The sequence below is a fragment of the Eleginops maclovinus genome, chromosome 13, assembly GCF_036324505.1.
Source record: "Eleginops maclovinus isolate JMC-PN-2008 ecotype Puerto Natales chromosome 13, JC_Emac_rtc_rv5, whole genome shotgun sequence".
In the NCBI taxonomy this organism is placed as follows: domain Eukaryota; kingdom Metazoa; phylum Chordata; class Actinopteri; order Perciformes; family Eleginopidae; genus Eleginops; species Eleginops maclovinus.
In genome coordinates, this window is record NC_086361.1 from 13,788,104 (window position 1) to 13,815,875 (window position 27,772).

General features: G+C 40.5%; 2 protein-coding genes across 2 annotated transcripts in view; one reads left to right on the top strand and one right to left on the bottom strand.

Moving 5' to 3' along the window:
• Nucleotides 1–11,693, bottom strand: part of dtnbp1b (dystrobrevin binding protein 1b) — a 65,954-nt gene extending 54,261 nt beyond the window's left edge. Inside the window, exons 1-2 of the mRNA XM_063898881.1 lie at nt 11,516–11,693; nt 8,739–8,905 (exon numbers count right to left, since the gene is read on the bottom strand). The gene's annotated coding sequence lies outside the window, so the exon portion shown is untranslated. The remainder of the gene's footprint in view (nt 1–8,738; nt 8,906–11,515) is intronic.
• mylipa (myosin regulatory light chain interacting protein a) lies at nt 10,810–27,215 on the top strand. Its single transcript, XM_063898875.1, has 7 exons — nt 10,810–11,065; nt 12,268–12,458; nt 21,024–21,209; nt 22,727–22,924; nt 23,048–23,212; nt 24,074–24,491; nt 25,502–27,215. Exons 1-7 carry the CDS (start codon nt 10,979–10,981, stop codon nt 25,691–25,693), a joined length of 1,437 nt encoding a protein of 478 aa, XP_063754945.1. The 5' UTR covers nt 10,810–10,978; the 3' UTR covers nt 25,694–27,215.
• The last annotated feature ends 557 nt before the right edge of the window (nt 27,216–27,772 follow it).

Below are 27,772 nucleotides of genomic sequence, written 5' to 3' on the forward strand. Positions count from 1 at the left end.
TTGCCTTTTTTTAATTTGCCAAGCAAGTAGTTTTCCTGATTTATCTCCATGCTCGTAGAAATTCTGTTTTAGTTTACTTATTTTTGCTGCCGCTTTTACTGCTGTCTTTCCATTATATTGTGCCCTTAAAAGAAGTAATTTATCATGTTCATCTTTATTTGCTACTCTATTCTGATATATAGTCCTTTCCAATTCACTGATCTGTCTCTCCAGCTGCCTTATGTCTTTTCTAGATTGTTTGACTTTTGAGCTACAATATCCAATAATTTGGCCCCTAATGTAGGCTTTGAAAGCTTCCCATCTTATACAAGCGGATGTTTCAGATGTATTTATTTCAAAATAAAAGTCAATTTGTTTACCCAGAAATTCTACAAATAAAGGGTCTTGTAGCCATCCTGCCTGCAATCGCCATTTAGGTGGCGTGTTGGACATCCTTTTATCAGCATATGTTAGTGATACAGCAGCATGGTCAGATATTACCACAGTATGATATGTACAATCTGCTATCTTTGAAAGCAGTGTTGCTGATACCAAAAAGTAGTCAATGCGTGAGTAAGTTTTGTGTGTACCAGAATAACATGAGTAAACCAAAGAGCTAGGATTAAAGTGTCTCCAAATATCCAACATATTTAAATCTCTCATAAATTGTTTTATAATTTTTCTAGATTTGGTATGTGTAATATCTAAGCCAGTTGAGCGATCTTTCACTGGATCCAATGTGCAGTTCATATCGCCTGCCATAATATGTTGGCCTCTCAAACCTGATATTGAAAGGAACAAATCACTAAAGAAAGCAGGACTATCATCATTAGGGCCGTACACGTTAATTAAGTTAACTTTATCTCCAAACAAAAATCCCTCAACTATAATAAATCTACCAGCTGTATCTTTCGTTACTTTTTCAATTTGCAAGGGGATGGTTTTGTGAACGAGTATCATCACCCCTCTGGCATTTGAGGCATAGCAACATGAGAAGACCCGACCCTGCCATCTCCTCTGTATTCTAATAGTTTCCCCTGTTGACATATGTGTTTCTTGCAAAAATATAATTTTGGCCTGAAGTAATTTGATTCTGTCCATTACTTGTTTAACTTTTTTAAGACTACCCATTCCCCTACAATTCCAAGTTATGAATTTCACCTTTTCAAATTCAGACATGTTTTACTGCAATTACTCACCATATGCACCCCTTTCATATCATGAGACAGACCTACCACCGAGAAGTTAAAACTAAAAACTAAAAACACACACAATAACACAATAAGCACCACACAAACCAAGACTCTCAAGCTAAACCTTGTAAGTCCCTTCACACAAACCCTTACATTCTGTATCCCCCCTCCCCCCTCTGTGTTTGCTCCCTGTATGGGTACATTAGATCCACACATCCGTGAGGAGCTAACTACTGATTGGCTCTCTCACTTACCTACCTTCACACAACCCTTTACCTTTTACTATTCTACTCAAATTTTCACCAGATAAAACTTCAAATTTCACACGCCTTAAAATGTAGATAGCATAATTTAAATCATATTTTCTCAATCTGAGAATAATTCAGAGCTTTGTTCAGAATAGCTACACTATGTTAATCAAACTAGGCTTCAGTCTTATTATCCCCTTTTGGATAAACACAACAAAAAAAGGCCATCTAGCAGACAACCATTGAAAAAAGATCAAAGACTGAAAGAAGAAAAACGAAAACAAAATCGGCTGATATTCCAAACTAGAATAAATAAATAAAAAATCCTCGACTATCAGAAGTGATCAGTCCGTCTGCATTAACTATTCTTAACTAAGCATACTTTTAACATAGCCTACACAACTGCAGACAAAAATCAGGATATAGCAAAAATCGGTTTTAAACGACACCTCTCTTTCTCAGTTATCCAGTCCTTCCATGAAACGCTCCACCTCGGCAGGAGTGTCATACAGCTTGGTTTTCCCGTCGTAGGTGAGGAGCAGTCGCGCAGGAAAGATGACACGATGTTTATCAATTCCCCTCTGCCGTAGCTTCTGTCTCACTCCATCGAAAGCCCTCTGTTTCTTGTGTGTTTCAGCGGTGACGTCGGGGAAGAATCGGATTGCTTGATCCTTATACTTTACTGTCCCTTTAGCTTTGGCCGCCCGCAACACTTCTTCCTTCTGCCTGTAGTTAAGAAACTTCATAATGAGAGTTCTCGGTCGAGGTGGAGTGGTATTGACGTCGTTCTTCTCTGCCTCAGGCCGTGGACCGATTCTGTGTGCTCGTTCCAATGCTAGCGCGGTATCCTTCATTTCTAGGTTTGACGGAATCCAACTTTCTAAAAACTTACACGCATCTCGTCCTTCTTCGTTCTCCGGCAAGCCTACTAGTCTCACATTGTTTCTCCGACTCCGATTTTCCGTTTCGTCCACTTTCTCTAGCAGCAACTTCACTTGGGATTCTAGAGTATTAATGCGAGTTTTCAGTTGGTTTACTTCATCCTCTGCCCCCGAGATGCGTTCTTCCGCCTCTTCAACTCTTTCAGTTATTTCTTTGACCCTTTCCAGTACTCCATCTATCTTATCTGTAATTCGCTTTTCCATTCCTTGTATAGCTTTCATGACATCCGAAGTACTGGGGCTACTTGTGGGGTTATCGTCATGAGTTTCAGATTCGCTCTCGCCATCTTTAACGTCCTCATGTTCAGATTCAGAAAGCCTTCTTTCGGTGTCCTTCTCTCGCTTTTGCTGTTGTTGGGCAGCCGCCTTCCTCCTCTTTTGTGACATTGTCACTAATTTGTTGAAATCAGAAATAATATTTTACTGATGAGTAGAATTTTAAAGTTTTAAGGAATTATAGTCAGGAGGGTTGGTCTCTCGCAGCCTCTCAGCACCCCGCCATTACCGGAAGTCCCGCTGTGGTATTTTACTTCAGAAAGCTCACACCTGAGGCCCTGAGGCCAATCTGCCTGCATAGCGAGCACACACTCACACGCAAGATACATCTATAATAGATAAAGAAGCCAAGTGAGCTGGGATGAAGGGGACTAACCTCTGTTTACTGACACAAATGAAACTCTCTCCTTGTTTAAAAATGTATACACAGGTGCAAATAAGGAAATGCTGATTATGTAACTTCCAAGCAAAATCCATACAAATGAACCTGCAGAAAACAAACCTTCACTTTTCCCAATTCAAATATTTGTTCAAATATTCTGTCTACATCCTCCTGATATGCCCAATTATAATAAGTGTTTCATTCCTTCTTGCATGCTGTTAAAATTGAATGGAAATGTAGATATGGAAAAGAACATGAAAATGATAATCCTCTGTCGATTCCTCTTGACAATCCCATTCTCATGATTGGCAGTAAAAGTCCTTTTTAACTACAATATTTATCTTATTTGTCGTCCAAATTAATGGTAAGAGGGAAAACAGCCTGAGAACTCATCGATCACAGACCTGACACATATACACTCACATTTACACTGTGTGAAAAATTAAGAAGTTTCCACTGAATTTGACTTGCATGTGTAGGATGAAACTAAAACAAATTCATATGAAGACTAATACCATGCAAGTAGGCCCACACATGGAAACGGATCTGGGACTTGTTAGCTGTGAGCAAAGAATCACCACCTCAACAAACAGTAGTCCTATCCAATATATTTAAGGTATGTCAAGTAGGACAGAGATCTTCAGTTCTCATTTTACATTCCTCAAGAAGTTGTGGTTTCAGCACAGGCGCAGACAAATATTTACATTAGGGAAGTATGTAAGACTGCTTTCCTACCTACATTGTGTCTGTGGTCATTAGATAATCCAAGAGAGGTCTGAAGTGTGTCTGAATGATTTTTTAAAGCAGTGGGCTCACATTTCGGATTATAGCTTTTGGAAAAAGCTTTAAATTTAATAGAATTTCACTAAAAGGCCAGGAAAATAAAGCAATTACTGTGTAGCGAGCCACCTAAGACCTAAAATGTCCATGAAGTCATATTTGTCCTTCGGTGACTAACACATGTGTCCTCTGCTGGGATTTGCAGCCCATCAAAGTGTTATGTAAGCATCTTTGAGGACGGTTCCTTATAGCACATAGTTTACAAAAGCATTTGTATACTGAGAGGAGGAACAGGGGAAAGAGAAACATGCCTTTCTTTGCTTTGCTCTTGGAAGACAAATGATGAACACTTTCACTCCTGCAGTCGTGATGATTGCCAGGGTGTGATGGTGTTGTTAAATCTTCTGAGTGCTTCCTGCAGCTGGAGGTCAGGCTGGTGATTTTTTGGAGCCAGCCAAAGGCACAGTCAGTAGGGACATTATGTTCAGAAGTAAGACTGGAAAAGAACAGTTTGTGAGGGCTGACAAAGGACAACATTTGACACTGTAAGAAACTCCCCTCTGCTGATGGACATGTGACCTTACATTGTAAAAGCAACCACCTTATATGGAGGTTCTGTCATTAATATAACTGGTTACTTAAAGAGTATGAAAAATACATGCCGTTTAGACTTTGAAATGTCATTTTATTACCTTTTTCATCTAGGATGCTGTCCAACACAATTACCTACACTAAGGATGAGATTATTTTAGTAAGTTAAATGTTTAGGAGCTTGGACCGCTTGTTGGTGTTGCATAAAAATATTAAAAATAGGCTCAAAGCCAACAGCTTCTTCCTATATTTATGGATTGGCTTTAAAGCAGCGGGATTTCTCTACAGGGATTATGTAAATAGATGTTAATCTGTATCTAACTTTTATTTAATGACCTAGTACCAGAGGATCTGGCATAACTTAAACAAATACTTGCCAGAATAAATTCACATGTCAAATACATACAACTTAAGTTCTCTTTAGAAGTCATACTTATCATTTTTTGTTTTTTATTAGCTATTTTGTTCTCATTTCAATACTCTTTAATGAGTATGATAAGTCACACATTCAGTATTTAATCATAATTTGCCCAAAAGGAATGGAGTTATTATTCAATACTCACTACAACATTGTCATTGTCGGTGGTACATGTATCATTAGCCTAATGAGGCTGTCATGCGGGATGATGGGTTGCCAGCTTTGTGGCTTTAGGGATGAAACTCCTGGCTCACAACAGATGAGACTTCTTTCTTCCCTTTTTCTCAATTTATTCAAATATGGAAACATTGTTTTTACCTCCTGTGTAGTCATCTCCCACATGTTGTAATGGGCCAGATGTCTTAATTTTGACAGTAAATTAATGCATTTACCACAGTTTATTTCCAAAAATATATAACCTAAACAATGTTGTTGATCATACTCTATTATCTCTCTATCCGCAATTCCGCAGCCCTTCTCATTACAGTGAGGATGATAACTGGCATTGGCAGTCAAGCCGAGCAACTCTCTCTATGCCTCTGCACCTCATGCCAAGTCTTCAATGCAAATATGCTCCAATTTCGTACAGCAGCACAATCAGGATGAGAAAAATAGAAATAAATGAATGTTTTCGTTTATTGTTTGGATTTAAGGAGTTAGCCCTTATGCCAGCCATGAAGTAGCACATCAAACATGTATTGCATTGTTTAACGTCTTTACTTTCATACCTTGGTAAAGTCGAATGTAATACTACTGCTTAAGATCAAGAATGTACAAACCATGCACATATCCTTAATTTGCACCTTGGCCAAAGCATAGCTCTGTTATGGGAAAAGTATTGAAGCATTTGCATGAGGGTTGAAAAAGGTTAAAGGCAAGCATAGAAATTCTAAAAGTTGCTCCTGTTTGGAAAAGTCGCATTAATGATAGCACTTCAATTATTAATCATGAACCATACATAGTCATATTGCATGTTATGGCTTCAAAAGGTGCCTAGCAGCTTGACTGTCAGGATTTGAGGAAATTACTTTATTTCCATGTCTTTTGTTTCATAATGTTGTCATGAAAGGCTGTTAGATTTGAGCTTTGATAAAATCCTACTCATAATTATCTTCAGCAGAGAGGCTGTTAAAGCATTTTAGAAATGTAGTTACTCTGACAGACATGAACCACATTTAAATAATTCCCATCATGTTCCTACTCACACAACCCCAGAAGATATTAAACTTGCTGTCGGAGACTTTTGAAAACTAAATTCAGCAAATGAATTAAAACACGTCAGTAGGATTTACTGAAGACTGTTGGCGCACACTGACCGTGACATTTTAATGTGGGCCTAGACAGTAATCTGTGTTGAATTTATTTGGTAACTGTATGAAAACACATTGCTGTTCTGCTAGTTTTCCAAAGCACAATCCCTATAAATCACATTTTGCCATAAGATCTAAACATGTTCATACAGACAAAGCATGAGAAACTAAATCAATGTTAAAAATCCACACACATAACGTTTTGTAGGTAATAGAGCATGATCAGACAGTGAGGGTTTCCAACATACGTTTCAACTGTATATGTTATACTCTTTAAAAAAGATATACAACTCGAACACAAACAGGCTTTTATTCATATTTTCATGACAAATTCTATTATGTCTCCCTTGCCTCCCACACATGGAACCAGCCATGTATAAAATGTTCTGAGGAAACCAGAAAGGCGGAAAAACAAACATTAGCACCGACTTTGCAGTGTTTCTGAAAATAGCATTTCTAATTAGTTAGCTACGGTCACGGCATTCATATCAGCACACACCGGTTTACACAACCATCCACCAAAATCAATCTTACTGATTATTTATTGGAATCTAGGTCACTTCCAATCAGCAGTCACACTAAGATAAGATGTTCATAATAACCAATTAAATGATGGTTGGAATATCTAATCTACCTTCATTGGTAAATAATATAAAGTCTACCCCATCAAAGGCAACCAGACCTCTATCTTAATAGGTCAATCCATCACTTTGTTTGGATTCGAGAGAGCCAGACTCCCTCTGCCAGTTCCTTAGTTCTCTCGGACAGCTTCCACTCCGCCCGGTAGCGTAAATCATCTATTTCATCGCCTGAATCTACTAGCTCAACCCTCAAAAACATTTCTTTCTCCAGGATCAGTGAAGATAACACAGAGTCTGCAACTTGTCTGGCTCTTGGAATTCTCGGGGAGGATCGAGAAACGCCACGACAAGGGGGCGGACCACTTTTTACCCCTCTGCTTCGGACTTCCTCTTTCTCGTGTTTCGCCGATGTCGCTTCTCTTTCATCAGAAGTAGATGTACTTGAAGAGCTCCAATTGGGGGATTCCGAGCTGACTGACGACAGAGTCCCATCTGATTGGTCAAGGTCTACATGGTAGGCTACTTTCCTGGTACTTTGTCTGTTGATGGACAGACACGGAGGCCATCGGAGGGAGAGACATCTTGTCATTGCCAGCCATAATTCCTGAGGCCTGAATGAACCTGACCTCTGAGGTTGAGTTGAGTTACAAACAGCACCCTGTTTCTCCAATAGTATGCAATGTGCTGCTAATTCTGCCTCCAGCAGCTCTGTTACTCCATTACAGTTTGCTGGCAACAGTTTTTCTTCTCTGTCCACATTCTCTGGTTGTAGCTGATGAGCTTCTCCAAAGCTGAAAGAGCTGCTGAACCTCTGACTCCTCTTCATCGCATGATCTGCTTCCACATTTGAATGTGAAGATGAATCTTCAGAAGATGAGCATCCATGTGGCAAAGACTGATCTTTGCAATCTGTTGACCGTTGATTTTCTTCAGACTCAAAGGAGCTACTCCCCCTCTGGCCTCTCCTCATATTTGGGCTGAATAAGCCTCTGCTTTTGCGTAATATATCAGCTGCCTTTTGCTGCTCTTCTTTCGGCTTACAAGAGATTGAAAGGAACGAAAAGAGAAATGTAATCACTATCACAACAACAACAACAGCCGCAGCTCTGTTAGCATGGCACTTTCTGACATAATCTCTGCTTCAAGAGGCACAGCTTTAGCAATGGAGATGGGCAGCGATGACGCTGTGTTGTCATGTGCCCACACACACACACACACACACACACACACACACACACACACACACACACACACACACACACACACACACACACACACACACACACACACACACACACACACACACACACACACACACACACACACACACACACACACACACACACACACACACACACACAAACCCCTGCATGTCTATGTGTTCACGCTCGATTCGAGTGAGCCGTGACTTGCCTCAAAGGGAAGTGATGTCAAATTGCATGATGTCATACCTAGCCGCGAACCAGGAGTCTGAAAATGGTTTGTGTGAGCGAGAGCGCAGATGGTGAAAAAAAGATGCCCGCCTTCCAAAATTGACCTAGATGTGCAAAGGGCAGTCTTAATAGATAAATGTTGTTTTTCCTTTTCCACTATTCATTTTACTCTAGTTCATATTGCAGTCACTGATGCTTTAGTATTCCAAATTATTTCTATTATTCTTATTCTTCTTCCTTTTGTTCTCAAAGTATAATTGTGTACCAAGGTAAATGTACGGGTACCTACATTTGTAAGATGCTGATGTGATTATTTAGACACAGCAGTGTTTCACCAATCTGTAAGTGTACAAAAATAAAGATTTAAATAGAGGGTAGTATACTGTAGCAAGAAAATATAGAGAAATATACGAAACAATGTTCTTCTATTTAATGAGAAAATGTATTTGTGCATATACTTGTCCAAACATAAATGTTTGCAGACAAGTTGTTATATAGTGAAAGGTCTTTGGGCGCAGAGACCCTGTGTGTACCTCCTAGTGCTCTATGTGTAAAGTATAGGAGTGTACGTGTATGTGGGCGTCTGTCTGCCAGCTCAGAAAGTACCTCCTGTCCCACGTCGACAGCGGTTGTAAGGTCACTCGCTATCTTCCTTGCTTTTCCTTTTATGGTTAGGACGGCTGCTCAGACTGCACATCACGTCCATCGTACACCTTCTTGCATCATCTCGGGGACATGGGGCCCCAGCCACCGCAGACTCCAGACCAGCCGACCTTATCGCACATAGAAAGACACACATGTAACAGCTGATAAAATCTGGTGAGTCCATTTTGGTGTATACAGGGCTGCATATCAGTACGAGATAGAGGGTCACAGGAATGATCCCAGATAAGTAGCAGATAGGAGGATTTGAACTAGATCCGTAATGAATTGGTTTTGAGATTGAACTTTGTTTCCAAAGTGTTGAAAAGAATCTGAGAATCAATGCTGAATATTTCAAATTGGTTTCAATGTTTATTTGCTGCAGTACATATGCTTGAGTATCAGCTGAGCTCTCTTCTCTTCCATCTTTCCAACGGCAAGTAACCACACATAATACTTTAGATCTATTTATAAAAATGTAAAGTTTCATGCCCTCAATGGTTTGTCAACTTTCCTCTGCGGTGTCAAAAAATTATGATGAATATTGAAATGTAAATAAGGTTTTGTTTCAAAGTTACAAATTCCAGGATCATGACTAGGTCATAGTCAAATTGCTGGTGCTCATTGGATTGGCAAGATTGATCATTCACCTCAGCTTTGTTAAAAACACATCACTTATCTTTTTGAGATTGTTATGATTTTAAATGAATGAATGCAGGACCCCTGATGGAACAATAAGAGTCCCTCACATAGGAAGAATTTAGAGAGCCTGATACACCTGAATAAACACCAAGATATTGCAGAAAAAACAAAGTTGCCTATAAATGACCTTTTTTAAATCCAATTGCAGTTTTATCAGCCTTCCTTTTTTTCTACAGCCAGATAGAAAAGACGTCACAAATGCAGTATGTAAATGTGATGTCATCTCTAAGTGCTTTAATTCTGTAACTGAATGAGGAAGTGATTGTATCGAAGTCACTGATGCTGCATCAGGAATGCAGTGGTGGGAGAGTAGAAACATATGGAGAGGCATGCTGCCTTTACCCTAAAATGTCCCCTGGCAGACAAACGCAGGGCTTGGCTGAACACTATGCCATTGCCTCCCCAGAGTAAGTATGACTCAGTGTTTGCCTGTAGTTTTCTGCAGTGTCTTCTGACCTAGTCTGTCTTCATCTGTGGAAATTACAACACTGTTGACAAATAACTGATCATAAAAAGTTCCACATTGTGGAAAGGATGCAGCTGAAATGTGTCTTTTCACCTAATTATTAAATTGCTCTTCATAAATCAGTCAATTGATTACTCGCCAAGGTAGGAAAAAAACAACAATGCAGTGATTCCTTATCCAGGGTGAAACTTTGGAAAAAAAGGTTGGAAGTTCAACAAACTTGTGTGGATGCCAAACAACTTTCATCACAATCTCATTGTGATTTGATTGCTCTTCCTCTCTGCAGCACCAATCACCGTATTACAACAAAGTCTCTCTTGGATCTAGAGACTGTTGACGTTACCTATTATATTTGCCCTTTGATAACCTTCTAACAGTGTAACTTCAATTAAAAGTGTTATTCAAGCAAACGTGACCTCAGTTCAGGGATACAAAGGGGGTTACACAACAGGAAAGAGTTGATTTGGAAAGCCAACCGGGACGCCATCATTAAACATTCATGTAAGCTTTGGACAGAGTAGCAATGCAGCTTATTTTCCCATTCACGTGGCTATTTTTGGACTGCATTCTTATACATTATTCACTCAAACCGAGGGGAAACCTTATACAAGCCATTACACTAACCCTAAGGTTAAGGTCGTTCAAATGTCTAATTCTTTAGGAGCAGGTGAGTCGGAAAAAAAACCGTTAGATTCACGCAACTGGGGAGCCAGGCGAGGGCGCAGTGCACTCCTTCCTCACACGGGAGGTGAGATCCAGCCTGAGAAGCGTGCGGCTGTTACGCGACTTCTGATTGGTTTACATTTTTCAGTGGATATGTGAAACTCATCACTATTGGATAGCTGTACGTAGGCGAAGCCGTGCATGGCATTTCATTGATATAGCCTACAGCTGGTGGCTCCAGATTCGCCACAAGGACTGGAAGGGCTATGCAAGTGACGAAGGCTTGATGTAGGGTTTTTTAAAGAAGGCTCGAGAAGTGTTTTATTATTTTTAAAAGGTGGCACACCAAAGATTAGCAGAATACACAGCCAAAATGCTCTGCCACGTTACTCGTCCGGATTCGGTGGTGATGGAAGTGGAAGTTGATGCGAAGGCGAACGGTGAGGACTGTCTGAATAAGGTAAGCTGTGGTGGAGTACACATCACGTTTTGTTAATATAATACCTTTTCTAAAATGCATTGTCATTGTCAGGCTTGGCTGCGATGATTTTATTGCCTGGCGAAAGTTTAGATGTTCCTAAACTTCAGCTCAATTGATAATTTGACTCAAATGTGCTGGTAAAAAAAAAAGATAAATTAAACGACGATTATTACTAAATAAGATGTATCTTCTGTCTGACTTAACATTCGCTGTGAATATAATCTGTTTTAAAAAAACGATGGATACATCAGGCTTATTGTTGCACATAGGTACGCGGAAACAAAATGTTCTCCTAAGCTCATCGTGCAAAAAAACAAACATCTGTTCCGAACAAAGAAACCTTGAAATGTCGTGTCATAGTCGAAACGCACGACTTGAAATGCATGTAGGAAAGTTTGTATGCATTGGGGTAACACTGCTGTCGCTTACCTGCATGGCTTAGTCAGAGGCAGATGGCTTTTTCCAGGTTACTTGAGTTCACTCTTCTTCTGCCTTGTGTAGGCACTCAGCGTTCTCGCTACTCTGAAACTTAGTTGCTTGCTTACATGTACCTCTTTCCCTCCAAAGTGGACATAAACATGGTTGCATGCGAACTTTCCCTTACAGCAATAGCCTTAAGTTGTTTTTTTCCCACGTTTAGAAAAAGCTACTTCAAATGCATGGCATATTGCCGTGGGTATGAATGAGTTTTATCTCAGCCTCCGGGCTCCCTGCAGACCACCACCGGTAGTTATGTAATAACCCCATGGCCGCTAAGGGGGCGTGGGATTGTGGGTTTGATGAGCCCCTTTACCCCGGGAGAGCCTCCAAGTTTACTTCCATCCTATCGTGTGCTTTAGAATATTGATGGGATTCATCTGTGTGAGAGTAGCACCGGGGGAGCAGAAATCCTAATGAACTAAGTGATAAAAGCAGCCCTGTCTTCTTCCGCCTCTTAAATCTTGCAAAACTTTATTGATTCTTGGGAAATGTGTTGATTCTTGCCCCCCTACACTGGGAGATTAAAGCCAATATGTATAGTCCTATTCAAGGATATTCAAGCCTGCTATAAAACATCAACATTTTCAGTGTAAAGTCAAATAAACTATAAAGCTTTCTGTCTGATGTCCCATACACTCTTCAAATAACAGTGATAAGAGCCATTATCCATTATGTGACCCATTTCTTTAATCTCTTTTCAGGTTTGCAGAAAGTTGGGCATAATTGAAGCAGACTACTTTGGGCTACAGTTCACGGGCAGCAAAGGAGAGAACCTGTGGCTGAATCTGAGGAACCGCATCTGCCAGCAGATGGATAATGTGACGCCGTGTCGACTGAGGCTGCGGGTCAAGTTCTTTGTGGAGCCCCATCTCATTCTGCAGGAACAGACAAGGTTAGTTTAGCAGCTCCCGTGCTTGCACAGACTTGGTTTGCATGCAACATGAAAGTCCTCACTTTTGTTTATGGGCCTATGAACAGATACATTTTCCACTTCCTGTTTTCAGCATTATCTCATATTGGCTGAATCGCTTCTCTGAAAAAGTTATCCAGAAATAAAATCTGGATTCTGTTTTTTATTGAAACACTTTTTATGAATGCATAAGACATGGAATAATGAGCACATGAAGGAAAAACAAACCCGTTCTTAGAGTTTCCAGAGCCTAATCTAGTCACTGTGTGTACAATACAGTAGAATGCCCTGTAGTAACCTCTTCCCCGAGCCGGGGTTACTAAAGTTCGTTTTGGCAGGAAATGTGATCCAGCAGCCCTGGGGGGTTGTGTCACTTTGCATCTGCTCCCAGGGACCCTCTGTCTGACAGCCAGGACCTCTGTCAGTTCCCCCATTCAACTCCAAATAACTTTTGTTGTGCTTTTTCTTTTTCAATTGTTTGTGGCCATTTTTGTCTGAACAAAAGCACACTCCACTTTTAGTTTTTTTTTTTTTTTACAGATGATCTATGGAAACTGAGATAGGCCTGTGTGTAGTGTTTTTTCCTTCATAGGATATTTCGATATGAGTCTCTACATCATATCTGTAATACATTTTACAGATATGGTTTTTTGTGATCTTTCAGAGATATTTTGCAACAGCTATATTTATTTCAGTAACACAATAGCCAACCAAAAAACACTTCCCCTAGCAGTATACACAATTCTCTTTGCTTGAGGAAACAAAAATATTTAAAGCCTTGACAAGTCCAATTCCTGACTTTCGCGACCCCAGTTTTGTTTGAAGTTATAAATAGAAATTGCTCTCGGAAACTGCCCAAAACCCCGCTTAACACGGTGTCTGGTGTGATGCTGTGGATGTTATATTTACCTCAGGTGGTGCCGCCACTGTTTGATACCGCAGGCTTGGAACCGTAGATGTGAAAGGAGAGCAGACTTTGGATGGGAATTTGTTTTGGTGGGCTGCTCTTGCCCCCTCTCTTTCACACACAAACACAGCGTGCCACAAGAAGGGTTCATTAAACCGACATGTATCTGCCTCGGCTAGTAATTGCCTGGCATTCTGCTAAGCTCTGTTCTCCAGTTCACCACTGGCTCTCCTTCAGCTGTTTCTCTTATTGTGGCCTATATTCTACTTTTTTTTGTTCTTTTTTGTTAAAGAAAAAAGTGAAAGGCAGGGGGGAGAGTGTGATCGTTGAAGACACTTGCCTGCATTCTGAGCTCCCCTAGATTAGCAGGGGTTATCAACAGATGGCTTGCAGGGTGGGGGGTCATGGGGTTTGCAAAAAAAGGTGAGATAAAGATGTTAGATGGCAAGCAAGTGTTGCTGCTTATAAATACTCACACATGGCAAACACCAACATGCTGTCAAGTTATGTTTTTAATTTTGGCAGAGCCTTTGTGCCAACCATCTGCTCAGATGTGATTATAAGCAAGCTCAACACAGGGCAAGATGTTGACAAAACACAGCAGGGGCACTTTGGGGAAAAAACAGGTCTAGAGAAACTGCTATATCTCTTTAAAAGTGTTGTGAAATGAAACATGGCATTGCTGCTGCTTATTTCCTCCTCTTCTTTTAGGTCCCATTTAACATGTTACTTTTGCAGTCACCTTTGACCTACTTTTGGCTGCCACTGCCTCCACGCAACTTGTTCCGAGTGCAGGCATGCTTCCAGAGCTGGCAATGGCAAACACATTACACATTGTTGCTATTCAAATGCCTTTTTGAAATGAGTCCAATTCTTAAGTTGTTGTTAATTTAGATATGCCACACGATGCCTTATTTACTCTCGCAAACAATGTCAATTTGTGAATGAGTTTTAAGTTAAAACCAAGCATGAGCATTTGGAAAGTGACTGTGAGCGGGAGTCAATGTACACAAAGCAAACGGTACTGCATGATACCACGACTCTCAGTTGAGCTGTGGAGAAGGCCTCTTTTTCAGCGCACTTCTTATAGGCCTTATTATATAACCTGCAGTGCATTGTGCACGCAGAGCTGCTTATATAAGCTGCTGTGTACTCTCCTTCCGCGTAAAGCCTCGCAGGTCACTTGCATGTTCTTGCTCACATGCAGCTGAATATTTGGGTACTTTGTGTACATTTATTTTCCTGTTTGCAGGGCCTACTTAAGCTGGAAATTGCACTATCCAGGATCAATCCTACATTTCATAGTATTTAAACCCATTTCCTACGGAGTGTAGGAAATGGGTTTAAATACTATGAAATGTACGATTATAGGATTATGTAATACCTATATAAACTTTTCACCTAGGTTTAGTTTTTCTTCTGGAAAAAAAGGCCACATCTTAAGTTGAGTCCATGGCAGCTGTATCCTCTGCTTCTACGAACCTATTTTCCTAATCTGATCGCCCAAGATTCTCACTCGCACATTTCTACCAAGCTTGTTTTATAAAATAGTATTTTTAAACTGGCTTTGCAAATGTAAACACTTTTTGCAAATGCATTAAATTGGCTTTACTGGGGCATTCTCTCCTCTCCAAGCCTCTCTGTTGTGCAGCTGTAGGTGCCATATTAAACGAAGAATGAAACATGGCCATGCTAACCTTCAAGTAGTTTGACATTTGCCCTGAAAGATGCTGCCAACGTCTTAGCTTAAGCATTTAATTTCATCTTAAACGAAAACTGTTCTCTGAAATATTGTGTAAACACATTTGATTTGCTCTGTGTTTCTGTGACGCATTCACTGAAGGAAATAACACTTTTCATTGGTGAAGGTATTCTGGCCCAAGGGCCTCAACAAAACAGCCTGTGTTAACTGCATAATTTAAACCCACTTGCTCAGGAGTGCCTCTGGTTTAAGTATGTGCATGTTTTCCCTTCATTAGCACTCGTATTTAACATTCTGATCAGGCAAACATTGGATATCCTGAAAGGGCAAATCTATTATTACAGGCTTTATTAGAGGTCCTGATTGTTTACCTGTTTACCGCCCCGAGGTTTGAACTTATGTTTAACTAAAATCTAAACAAGGAGCCGAATGAGTTTTAACCACTGAGAAATAATTATTTAAATATGAATAATTATATCAATATATTTGCATACAATTTTGTATTTGATTTTTTCCCTCGAAGAATTCCTTGTTCCACAAAGCAGACGCTAATAAGTAACCCAACATCAAGAAAACTAAAATACAAGACACTTATTAACCTAAGTAGGATATTATTTTTACCTAATAGTTGAATCCCAGTGCTGGAAATTATTCCACACCTTTGCTCTATTGATGTCATTGCTCTCACAGGATAGTGTTCCTTCCTTCTTACATCATCCCAGGCAGTTCAGAGACATGCAGGTCAGTGGTATTAGAGGCTCGGCAGAGGTAAATGTGCGTGTTAACTTTGCAACAGGCTATCGATCTGTCCAGGGTGTTTCCTTGCCTTTCCCACAGTGAATGGATTGGATAGCTTTCAACTTAATGTAGCATTTGTAGAATAGTTCAACAGACAAAAAGTATTTTTTACCAACAAACAATTACATTAATAATCGTAATACAATGCAGCAGCCCTACAAATCTTTTGCAGCTGGAGAGTAACATTATTATACTTGATATTCAGCACGATTCCTCATATTTGTTTTAACTTAATTGAAATTATGTGGTAAAAACATTTTATAGGTCACACATAAGCTAAAAATGTTTAACTCACGGTTGCAGGCTAGAGACAATCAAGCCTAAGATCACCCAAGAAACCATTGGGCCTTCACCTCCCCTTTTTTTTATTGCCATGCTCCATCATCCGTGATAAGTAGCTTTTAGCAGCCCTAAGTTTGTTTCCTCATTCGTTTGTTGTGAACTGGAGTAACCTACCCTGATTTTCTGAAGTCATAACATTAGACCTTTCCCAAGAACAATAGAATAGTTGTTTTTGTTTCACGCTTAGAATTTGATAGCAGCACTTTAATCACTGTTTTACCATGCAGTACAGAGCACCAGTCTGTAACAGAAGGCAGTTAGCATACAAACAGCTTCTTTGTTTTATTTCTGTATAGCTTTCTGTTCAAACATAGTAAAGGCACATGATATTTATTGCTTGACATTTGCAACTTTCTGGTAAAAACACAATTTAAAACTTTATTTTTTTTATTTTATAGTCTTGACTTTCCATTCAGCCCGCCCCACAGGATAATATATTCCACAGGCTCTACTATAGTTCATTGACCGCTAGTAACCTCACAGCACACAGCTCATGGCAGTGTCATTTAACTTGCTTACAAACCACATTGTTGAGAGCCCGACTGATAAGGTCTGAAACTCTACTGGTGATTGGCTGAGGTGCAGTCTCTAGGCAGAGGTGTTGGGTTTCAGTTTCTGGGGAAGTTTTGTTCTTCTGTGAAATGAACAGGCTGACATTCTGCCTACTCGGGGAATAGACATTGAATTGGGGCAGAAAACATAAAAATGAGACAATGGGTTTTATAGATGGGTGGAACAGACTAGAGAGGGTTTAGTTGACTTGGTAATGAGTGTCCGGTCTTACTTGAAAACCCACGCTGATTCCTCCCTTTTTGTGTGTGTGCATACAAAACTTCCAAAGATTTGTCACATGTTGACTTGCTTAAAATGGAGACTGCAGTATGGGATTATATTTTTGTTGAATGGTTCAAAGACTTGGGAGATCAATCCATGGAAAAACTGGAATAATCTCATCTCCTTAGCTCAACTCTGTAGCCACTGACCTATTCTCAAAACATTTTGTTTTCAGGGTTCAGGCCTGCTTTAATTAAATTATTCCAGCCAGGCAATCAAGAATTGCTGCAGCACTTCACATGACTTCACTCTCCACTACAACCACTGTTTTGAATAACATTTATTTCTCCTTTACTGTTAGCTTTCCCTCCTATTTATGAATGTGAATAAGTAAGCCTCTTAAGACTTTGATGATGGGTTATCTCCCTTGTAGGACAAAGCAGTGACATGTATTCAGTGTAATACACCGAAGTAGGGCACTGACTTTACAGTGTTCCATCTGTCTGGCCAGTCTGAAGAATCAGGCAATGATGCGATGATGACTGCAGGGTTCACAGATGACTATCATGATGCATGTGTATGTGTCTTTGTAGTTAAGTGCGTTAGTCCTTGACATGGGGAATCCAATGCTCTGAATAACCAAGGAGAGGTCTAGCTGCTGAGAAACTATGATCCTGATGCATCATGGCATCCTCATGTCCCAACAAGAGACAGATTTCAAGTCATGTGACTGTTTATCCTCGTCAGAATAAAAAAATGGTTCCAGACAAATCCAGTCACTTCAGATCAGTTTGCCTCAAATGGTTGGAGAAACATTTCAAAAAGATTAAGGCTAAAGTCTTTGAGTTCTGTGTGAACCAATCTATCTCAACCACCATGTCGAGAGAGTTAAGATTTATGGACCGCAGTCTCCCCAAAGCCCTGAGTGTAGGAAGGACCTTGAAAATGCTGAGGCAGCAATTCAGTAGTCAAATAGACTGGGACAGTTGTCTGAGGTGAAGCTATCTGCTTTAATATAGAGGCAGCAGAAGATAGCAGGTTAATCTGTACAAAACTGTTGCCCTTCTTATTATCATAACAAGAGTTCTGTGGGAGTTTTCATTGCTGCACTGAGCTTGTACTGAGAGCAGTTACAGTAGCATTACATCCTCACCGGGTCCTCAGTGGGAGAAATTGTTACCCTCTGCTTGTGAAGCAGCTGTGTGTTGCAGATTGTCATGTGTATGTGGTGTTTGGCAGACAGGTTATCTGATGGATCTCATTCAGCCTCAGGGAAGTCAGGCAGGAACAGCTATGGTTGAACTAAAGTTACCTCAGTTGCCGAACCTGTTAACCTGTTCCACTCTACAGCTTGTAATTGGTGATTTCTTCCAAATGACAATTGGAAGCTCAGCAAAAGCACACAATCACCTGTTTACACATGTGGGCTCCCGCGTCAACCCAGGAATGCAAAGTCAGACGTCTTGCTTAGCAGCCTGGTGGGAAAATAGTCCACATTGTCACTGAAGGTTGGTAAAGTGGAGCAGCTGAGGGTCAAAGCTCATCAGTGGTGGAAGAAGTATGCAGAAATTTCACTTAAGTAAAAGTATTAATAACACTGTAAAAATACTCAAGTACAAAATGCAAAAATAACAAGAAAATGACCTTAATGTTGATGGATGCCAATAATGATCTTTAATTGGCTAAATTAACCAACTAAGCTGTTATTGTACAATATTTCAATTGTAACTGAGTTCAAGTATAAACTTACAAAATGACATATTCCTCATTATTGTACATAAGTACATTCCACTCCTCACTAATTATGATGCATATCCAGTCAGTGTCACAACACCACAACAAGCCAGGACTCATTCTGAAGGAAGGTTTTTATGATATAAATATCTTGCTCAGCTTCACAGTAACCCGTATTTTCATGTACCAATCCCTGCATGAACTATAGTAACCTACGCAGCTTGCCCTTTAGTAACCTGTAATAAACTCGAGGCAGACCTATTGTTTGCATCAGGCAGGTAGCTAACTAGCAGCGCTTCATCACATGATGCCTGCTGGGCCTGACACAATAGAGATCAGTGTTTGTGTGTGTGTGCGCGTTGGAGGGAATGGGATGTTTAACACCATATCAAAGCAGTGTTTGTTATGCCTGAGGCTGGACAGCTATGGGGTTTCGTTGTTATGGTCTGGCTTTAGCAGGGGTGGTGGAGACTGGCTTTGTTTGTGTGCCTCATCGCTGCTTTTGCTACTGTTGCTGCTCCTTGGAAGCACGTGAATGTGTGTTCGATGAGGTGTGCCTTTGTTATTGCATATTGAAGCTGTTGCAAAACACAATTGTGCATATTCTCTTATGCCAACAGTTGTCCCTCAAGAGTCTGGCTTTGAGTCCCATAAGGAGACAGAGGAAACATCAACTCCATATTGTTCCTGACCCCCCTGCAGCTCCCACGAGGCCTCTCAACACTATGCATTTTCTAAATGATCAAAACAAAATGAGTTCATATTAACTTAATAAAAAGGTGCAATGAGTGCTAACTTCCCCCTCCACTGAAAGGGTCCCTCTAAAATATCCTTCAGTCATGGTGTGACCTGATTTGCACAAATGAAAATGCTTCAAAGAGAACTGTTGCCCATGGGAGTTTTTTCCGGAAATAACAAGTCATTTGTCGCATTCTGCTTTTAGTCTACCACATCAGGATGTGGTAGGCAGAAAACATATACAGCCATTTTTCTGGAACTCTTGTCTGCATAGTGAGCCAACATTATACTTTAATTTCTGTCATTGTCATGTCTGAGCTAGAGTGTCTATAGATCAGGGTTACACAAGGTCACTGCTTGCATCAGCACTGCTGCACTGGCAATTCAGGTAATTGATTATATTAGAGCTAATAACAGATGGCAAAGCCAGGATGTTAAAATGAAAGAACTGAAGTCTACTGGCGAAACAAAAGACTCTTAGCCAGTAAACAACAGTTCAGTTACAAGCTGTTGGACTGGTTTGTAGTCACAGAAGCAGCTGACTTAAGAATATCTTCTTAGGTCTCATGGGTAATCTCAAGGAAGGATCAGTTTGGGTTACTCTAGGTCAACGCTCTTCATGAAGGATTGAGTCAGTCAGGGTGTTACTCCTTTTGACGTTTTGTCTCCTGCTGCTAGAAGGAAAGAATTCCTCACATCTTCTGGTCAAAACAATGAAAAGGATCTGCCGTTGTTTATTTGTATTGAGCATTTAACTGTTTTCCTTGTCCACACCAAAACTCAATGTTCTCATTTATTCGTTCAGCCCAAACTGTAACAATTGCTGTTTTTGACAAACATTAATCTTTGAACTATTTTCCCAATAAACACAGCTTTTTTCCCAAACAATAATTCCCCGTGCAAAACAAGTCTAGTGGAGGCTTGTCTTGAAATAAGCATATTGTATGTGTGAGGTTACATTTTTGACTACAAGCCACCGAGACACATAGACAGGATGCCAGCCATTGTAACTCATTTCCATTATTGCTTTCAACTTCGGACTTATCAAGGTCATTGATTGGCCCAGCAGATACAATTCGAGCACTTTTGCCTTCTGACTCACCATGTAAAAAATCCAAGTATTTCCCCTACTGGGAGAAACCACTCAATACTACAACTACTCTCCCTTTCTCCACTTCCACTTTTGGAGCTGTCAATACACACTTAAGGAAGTTCTTGAAGTGTGTTCTGAGGAACAGATTGAAAAAGAGAAAGTGTCTTTGTGGCCACTGACCAAATATCACAGTTGCAATTCCCTCTGCTGCACACACACCCCCTGGCGCTTGTGGGGCAATTCTGGCTCGGTAATGACCACCTGCTCTGGACTGTGTGCTGTAGATGTCCTGACTTACACATCAAAGTCACTTAAGAAACACAATGGCGGACATCTGACGTTATATTTTAAGATATACATTGCCTTAGTTTGTTGAATTTATTAACCTAAACGACTACATGACAACGGCAATCCAAAGATTTAGTATTTGACCAATTTTATCTTCTCCTTGTCTGACAGACACGTGTTCTTCATGCACGTGAAGGAGGACCTCCATAACGGGCACCTACGAATGGGCTCAGAACAAGCCGAGGAGTTGAGCTCACTCCTGGCACAGGCAGAGTTCGGTGACTACAACCAAAACACAGCAAAGTACTGGTACTCTGACCTGTGTGGAGAGGATCCCAGCACTGCCATTATGAACAGGTACATCACTCTTTACATTGCAAAGAAAAGCAGGGAAAGTGTAGATTTTTTTTTATGGCATTTCTGGCCCAGAACACTTCTGTTCTCTCCACATCTTACTGTAATGAAAATCCTCTCCTGATCTGAAACCACCAATTATGACATTGGAACACTTTTTTTTTTGGTTACACAAGACAACTGGAATTTGAACACATAATGAATAGCCCCTATACATAAAGTACAAGATAACAAGCCGTGGTTAATAATTAAAACCTGTTTCCCTCCTAAAGCTCTGCCCCCTCGCATCTCTAAGGGAGACAGTCTAGGATGAAAAGTAAATAACAGGTCACAGATGATACGATGTTGCAGCTGATTTTCAAGGAAATAAGGACATGTAAGAAATCAAAATGCTATCCTGAGTAACCAAAAAGCAACAAAATGCTACACAAAATGTAACAGTGCTGTCTTTAATATTTTTGTAGTAAAGAGGTGAAAGACCTTATCTAGGGGTATATCTCACACAGTGTGTCTTTTTTTTCTTACGCACACACAGGTAAGTCAAACGGCAGCTGACAGGAGATCAGATAGTATGTGTTTGCATAGTGTCACTAAAAGAACCTCCATACTGTAAACCTTGACTGTTTTCCCTGCAAACAGGAATAGGATAACAGAGTTTAACTACTGCAAGGTTTTGGAGTCCAAGCACATAGGTCGCATTGCATTAGGTAAACACAGCAATGCCTGTCCCACCTGCAACTTCTATGAATTTATCGAAGCATTACCGCAGTGTCTCCACTTTCTAGTGGCTGCCTTTGGCGCGGCTACCAAAACCATTTGTTGTGCACATGGCACAGTTCCCTAAACACGGAGACCCTTAAATAATACATTATCAAGCCTCCTCTCCCAAACTGCTATAACAAACTCTTTGTCCATGCGCTGCATTGAAACAGCTGGCACTGCCATTCACTGCTAGACCTCCACTCACCTCCGAGCTGTTTGCACGTGCATGCATATCCCAACAATTATTTTTATTACATCTGGTAGAATAGTTTTTGTGGATAACTAGAGTAAAAGGCATTTTACATTAAGTTTTGAAAACAAATGCTGCAGTTTTTCTTTTTTTATATATACAGAAAAGGTACCCAAAAAACAACCTTGATAAAGTAATAAGCGTAAACTCAAATTGTACTGCAGTTATCCTGGACAGTCTGTGGAAATCAGGCTTTTACTATCGCTAAAACAAGCATTCAGCTAAGCTGCCCAAGTATTGACCTCATAAGTATAGTTGTCAGAAAGAACCATTTTAGCATCAGCTCTCTGCCTGAGGGCGTGTTAACTTTGACAGCTCAAAAACTCTAGTGTGTTATTTATCCTGCTCGTTTAATACTCCCGAGACACCGGTTGCTCCATGGCAACAATATGATCTGTATGATAAAGCTTGTCAGAGAATGTTTTTCCCAATCTGAGCTTTAAAGCTGAATAAACTCAAAAGGTTTTTCTTTTTTTCCATTCTTTCGCCAACCGTCTCCCCTGTGCAGCATCATTTCTAGACACAAGGCTCTGGAGGGTTTGAGCCAGGGCTCGGTGGAGTATCAGGCCCTGCAGCTGGTGTCCTCTCTGGAGCATTACGGCGTGGAGTGGCACTGGGCGCGCGACGCAAATGGCCAACGGCTTGCCATCGGAGTTGGCCCTGAGGGTATCGCCATTTGCAAGGAAGACTTCAGCTTAGTCAACAGGTATGTTTCAACTACACAAATGCAACTTTTATGCTGATAGTACTTTTTCATGTCGCAGGTAAAAACAATTATTTAAGAATATTCAATATGTAATGGTTTCCTCTTATTTTGCCTCATCTTTAGAATAAGCTATCCAATCATCCAGATTGCAACCCAGTCGGGGAAGAGTGTGTATTTGACGGTAACCAAGGACACAAATGACAGCGTGGTGCTTTTGTTCAAGCTGATCAGTAACCGGGCAGCCAGTGGTCTGTACCGAGCCATTACAGAGACCCATGCCTTCTACAGGTGAGAGACAAAAACCTATTGTATTCAAAACCAGATCAATGACTAAGGCTTTATAGCTGTACAAATATATTAAGTCACTTTTGAGTAACTATTCACTGTTCCACTGCCTTGTTAAATTAAAGGGATTGTAGAGTAGCCAACTTTAGACATGTGGTGAACCAAGATAATAATTAAAATAAGTTTTAGGATAGTAGAGTTCTGTTTGTCTTCACGTCTGTTTACGGTCTTTGCTACAGCTGTTATTTATTCAAAAACCTGACCTTAAATGTGTTGTGTGCACATTTGTTCTGCTCTATTTGACACGTAGTTGCTCCTGAGTATGCACTCACACACAATTGTAAACATTGACTAACTGCTGGTACAAATTCTGCAAAGTGGGACACATTAAACCCGTAATAGACCTGATCAGTGTGCGTGAACAGGGAGATTGTGCTGGGCAGTCTTTAGTGGTTTGAGTTGGAGAGATTTGAGTCCGTCTGAATTTTGCAGTGAGCAGGAACAATTCAAATGGCTGAGCTATGAAATTGTTGTCAGTCAGTCACAATGGCACAAAGGTACAAAAGACAGCCCTGTCCTTTTGTTTCAGGGATGGGTTTTGGCTCAGTCTGCAGATTTTTTTTTTTTTTTTTTGGAAGTAACGTCTTCTTCCTGCTTGCTCAGAAGCAAATGTTTATCTCATAGCAGTGAATGTGGCACGCAACACGATTAGTTGTTTCCAGAAAGTGCAAAGGGATATTGAATAAACATACATTCCCTCCAAAGTTTGGGGAAGACGAGGTTGTAAAATGTTCTGATTTTGCTGACTGTAGAAGTCACATCTTATCATTTTTGTAATCCCATCTTATCTTATTTAATTTCTAGGTGTGACACCGTTACTAACGCAGTGATGATGCAGTACAGCAGGGACTTTAAAGGCCACCTAGCTTCCCTTTTCCTCAACGAAAACATAAACCTGGGCAAGAAGTACGTCTTCGACATCCGGCGCACCTCCAAGGAAGTGTACGACCAAGCCCGCCGTGCACTCTACAACTCGGGCGTCGTGGATATGGGCTCTGGCAGCGGCGAGCGCTCCTCTCCTTCACGCTCCCCGAGCCGAGACGACCAGCAGGATGAGGGGCTGGACTGCGGCAGCTGCCAGCAGAGCCGAGCCCTTCAGGAGCGGCTGCAGAAGCTCAGGGAGGCTCTGCTGTGCATGCTCTGCTGCGAGGAGGAGATAGATGCTGCATTCTGCCCCTGTGGCCACATGGTGTGTTGCCAGACCTGCGCAAATCAGCTCCAGGTGAGACCCTTATTCAGTGTGTGTAGACCGGGGAAGACTGATGAGATGGTTTATAAGCCACACAGGGGGGCTTTGTAACTTGTGTGGTTAGCATTTCCATGTCATATTCACTAAGAAATTACCACTGCTGATGTCAACACCGCCTTTACAAGCAGTTCTTCATTAAAGTGAAGTTTGCTTTGTTTTCCGAAGTATACCGTAAGCTCTTTAATCATACTTAAAATTTTAGCTACACATCATTTTTTATAGTCCTGAGCGACTTCCAAAGCTTTGCTTGCCCTCCGCTGACCCCCCCCCCCCCCCCACACACACACACACACACTTAATCAGCTAAATGTTGCCCCTTTTTCTGGAAGCAGATGGTGTGTGTGAGTCTTTATGGAGGGATTATAGCAGCCAGGCAGATCTTACTTCCAGTAACTCAACTAAGAAACGTAACCCAGGTTATGAGTCGGTAGAAACTCAAGGCAATAAGGAAAGTTACACAGCTTTCAGCGTGATTAATAAAACAGTTTTCACATCATAGCAATCCGATACAATGATTCCTGATTTCAATATTAGCTGGTGTTATGAAGGAGCTTTGTCAGCGTGACCTTCAGTCTAACATTGGTTAGATGACAGGAGTGGTGACTCATTAGTTGCCTTGATGGCGGTCGAAAGTCCTCTCCACAACTCATTTGATCAGAGCAGGTTACCGTGATAATGGTTACGTATTCTCTTAGCTTGCACTTTTAACTTTTGCTGGCTTTGACTCATTTGGCTTCCTGTCACATATCTGCTGCGAACATGTGCGTTGATCCGATTTGTCTAGACACACTTGATACCTTGTTTTCTTGGGTTAGTTATTATTTTTCTCGGACGAAGCCATGAAATGTGTGTTTGAGGTCTTGCTGTATTGCCACGATATTGCACTAAACACTAAAAGTGTTCACTTCTTAGTTGAACCACCTCAAAGATGTTAGAAAAACAAACACCTGGTGCTTACTACTTTTTTTTTTCCTGTTCCTCAGTTATGTCCTGTGTGCCGGTCTGAGGTGGAGCACGTGCAGCACGTCTACCTGCCCACGTGCACCAGCCTGCTGAACCTGACGCTGACCGACAACCACCAGCACCGCAGCATCCCCGCGCCCATCCACAGAGAACTGGCTTCTCCTCACAGCTGCCCCGCAACAGAGTACGAGCACAAGATCTACCACACATAAAGACGACTCCACCAAAACTCCATTATGAACACGTTGACGAAAAAAACCAGCCAGACAAACATTCCTCGTCCATCTGTGTTTCCTGCCTGGTATCCAAGAACTACCAAACATTCAGAAGCTCGTGAGCATATTCAAAGATGGGCGCACTCAAATCCCTCGTGTGTGTGCATGTTTTATTGTTATTGCCCTTTGGATTGTCACTTTGTTTTGTTTGGTTCTTAGTATTTGTTTGCATGTCATCTGTCCAAATCTTATTTTGTTTAAGACAGCCCCTGCCACAAGATGATTTTAGATTAGGCTCTTATTGTCCTTAAGTTATTGCATCAGTTGACCTGATACAGAATAGAAATGCATTGTTTTATTTTTTGAATTTGTGTTTCATTTGTTTTACTTTGTTCCATATCAGACTCCTAGCCCCAGAACCATATTGTAAAGGTATGTGCTTAGAAATGCCTAACACATTACATCTCTTTATGTTAATTATTTGACATTTTAAAGCTTCCGTTTTGGATTTGAGAACTGAATTTGTGAATGAGTGAAATCCATTTTTAATCCATATTCAATTTGTTGTTTTTCATGTTTTCTATACCAATTTCTATTTGGAGGCTAAGCAGCTGCTCGGGGTGTATCATTGCATACTAATCGGGTGCTAAGGCTGCCATGGTCCAGTATTATGTGATCTCTGGGTTATATGGGGTTCCTTTAGCCAACTAGAACTGTGACCTTGAATGAGAAATGCAGTATCTTACTTTCACAACCCCCCCCCCCCCGGCCCCCAAGACTGGACTTGGTTATTAACTGCCACTTTTCCAAAACAACAAGTCTGTTTCATAGACTGATGCACTTTTCCATTTTGTATCTCCATGCCAACATAAAGTGGAGAACAAAATAGGAGCACTTTGACTGCTCTATTCTAGACTTAGTACCACAAAATAGGAATTTGTCCAACAGCAGCTGCTTCCTCTAAAAACCTCAGCTATACATTTCTTTCTTTCTCAAGGGTGTACTATTGAGTTCCTTTTTCGATATTTTTTAAAGGGTACTAGGAGATCTGTCTGTGCAATACTTGCTTGCTTTTTGAAAAGCTTTTCATTTTCAAGTTTTATTTAATTTCAAAGACTATTTAAGAAGAAAAAAAAACATTGTCACTTTACCAAGGAAGTTTTCCACGTCTTTAGAGGGTTTGGCCTTAATGTAGCAGCAACGTCGTGTTTATTATAAACTTTCCACAGACTTTTTTTCTGGTAAGAAAAGGAAAACTTTTATTTCTTTGATGCTGACTCGATTAAGCTCAGTCACTGCAGGGGAAGGACTTATTTTTCACATTGTGCAAGTAGCGATTTGTTTCTGTTTTCTGAAGCAAAAGCTATTCTCTGTAAATTAACTCAGAAATATATCCTTTTTATATATTCTGTTTTTTTTAACAAAATAAAGTATTAATAAAGTTGTTTTTTTAAAAAAACAAACTGGATTTGTCTGGCACTTTTGCATGGTATGTCAAATAAAAAAACCTGGACTGGAAGGCTGTGGAACCGAAGAACACTGGGTGAAATGGATAGGAAAAAAATAACTAAAATGTCTTAATTTCCTTTTTCAATCCGTCTCGTCTTGTGAAGGCAAATTACTGCAGGTGTTCATCTCCTTAGGACCGAGATAATCCTTCAAATGGCAGAAAAGAAAAAACATTCTGTTTGGAAAAAGTCCTTTTTAAAGGGGTAAACAAGCCAATAACTGTATTGGCTGACACTCAAACATTTGTGTTGTTCCCTTTGGCTATTAACTAACAGACAGTAAAAACTGGAAATCCCGTAGTCAAACTGCTCTGTAAATTAACTCGTTAAATATTTAAATCATTTTTTTTCTTTTTTTTAAACCTGTAATCCCCTTATTCAAACTGTTGATGACTTCATTCGGCCTTTGGTTTTAAGCTGTCAAGATAAGTCAGTTAACCTGCTGTCTTGTAACAATCAGGCTCCTGAGGTTTTAGATGACACTTGGTGAGAAGAGAAAGGGCACTAAGTGTTTTTTTTTTTGTCAAATGTCAGGCTGTGTGGCGCAAATACCTGCTGTGACTTTAGC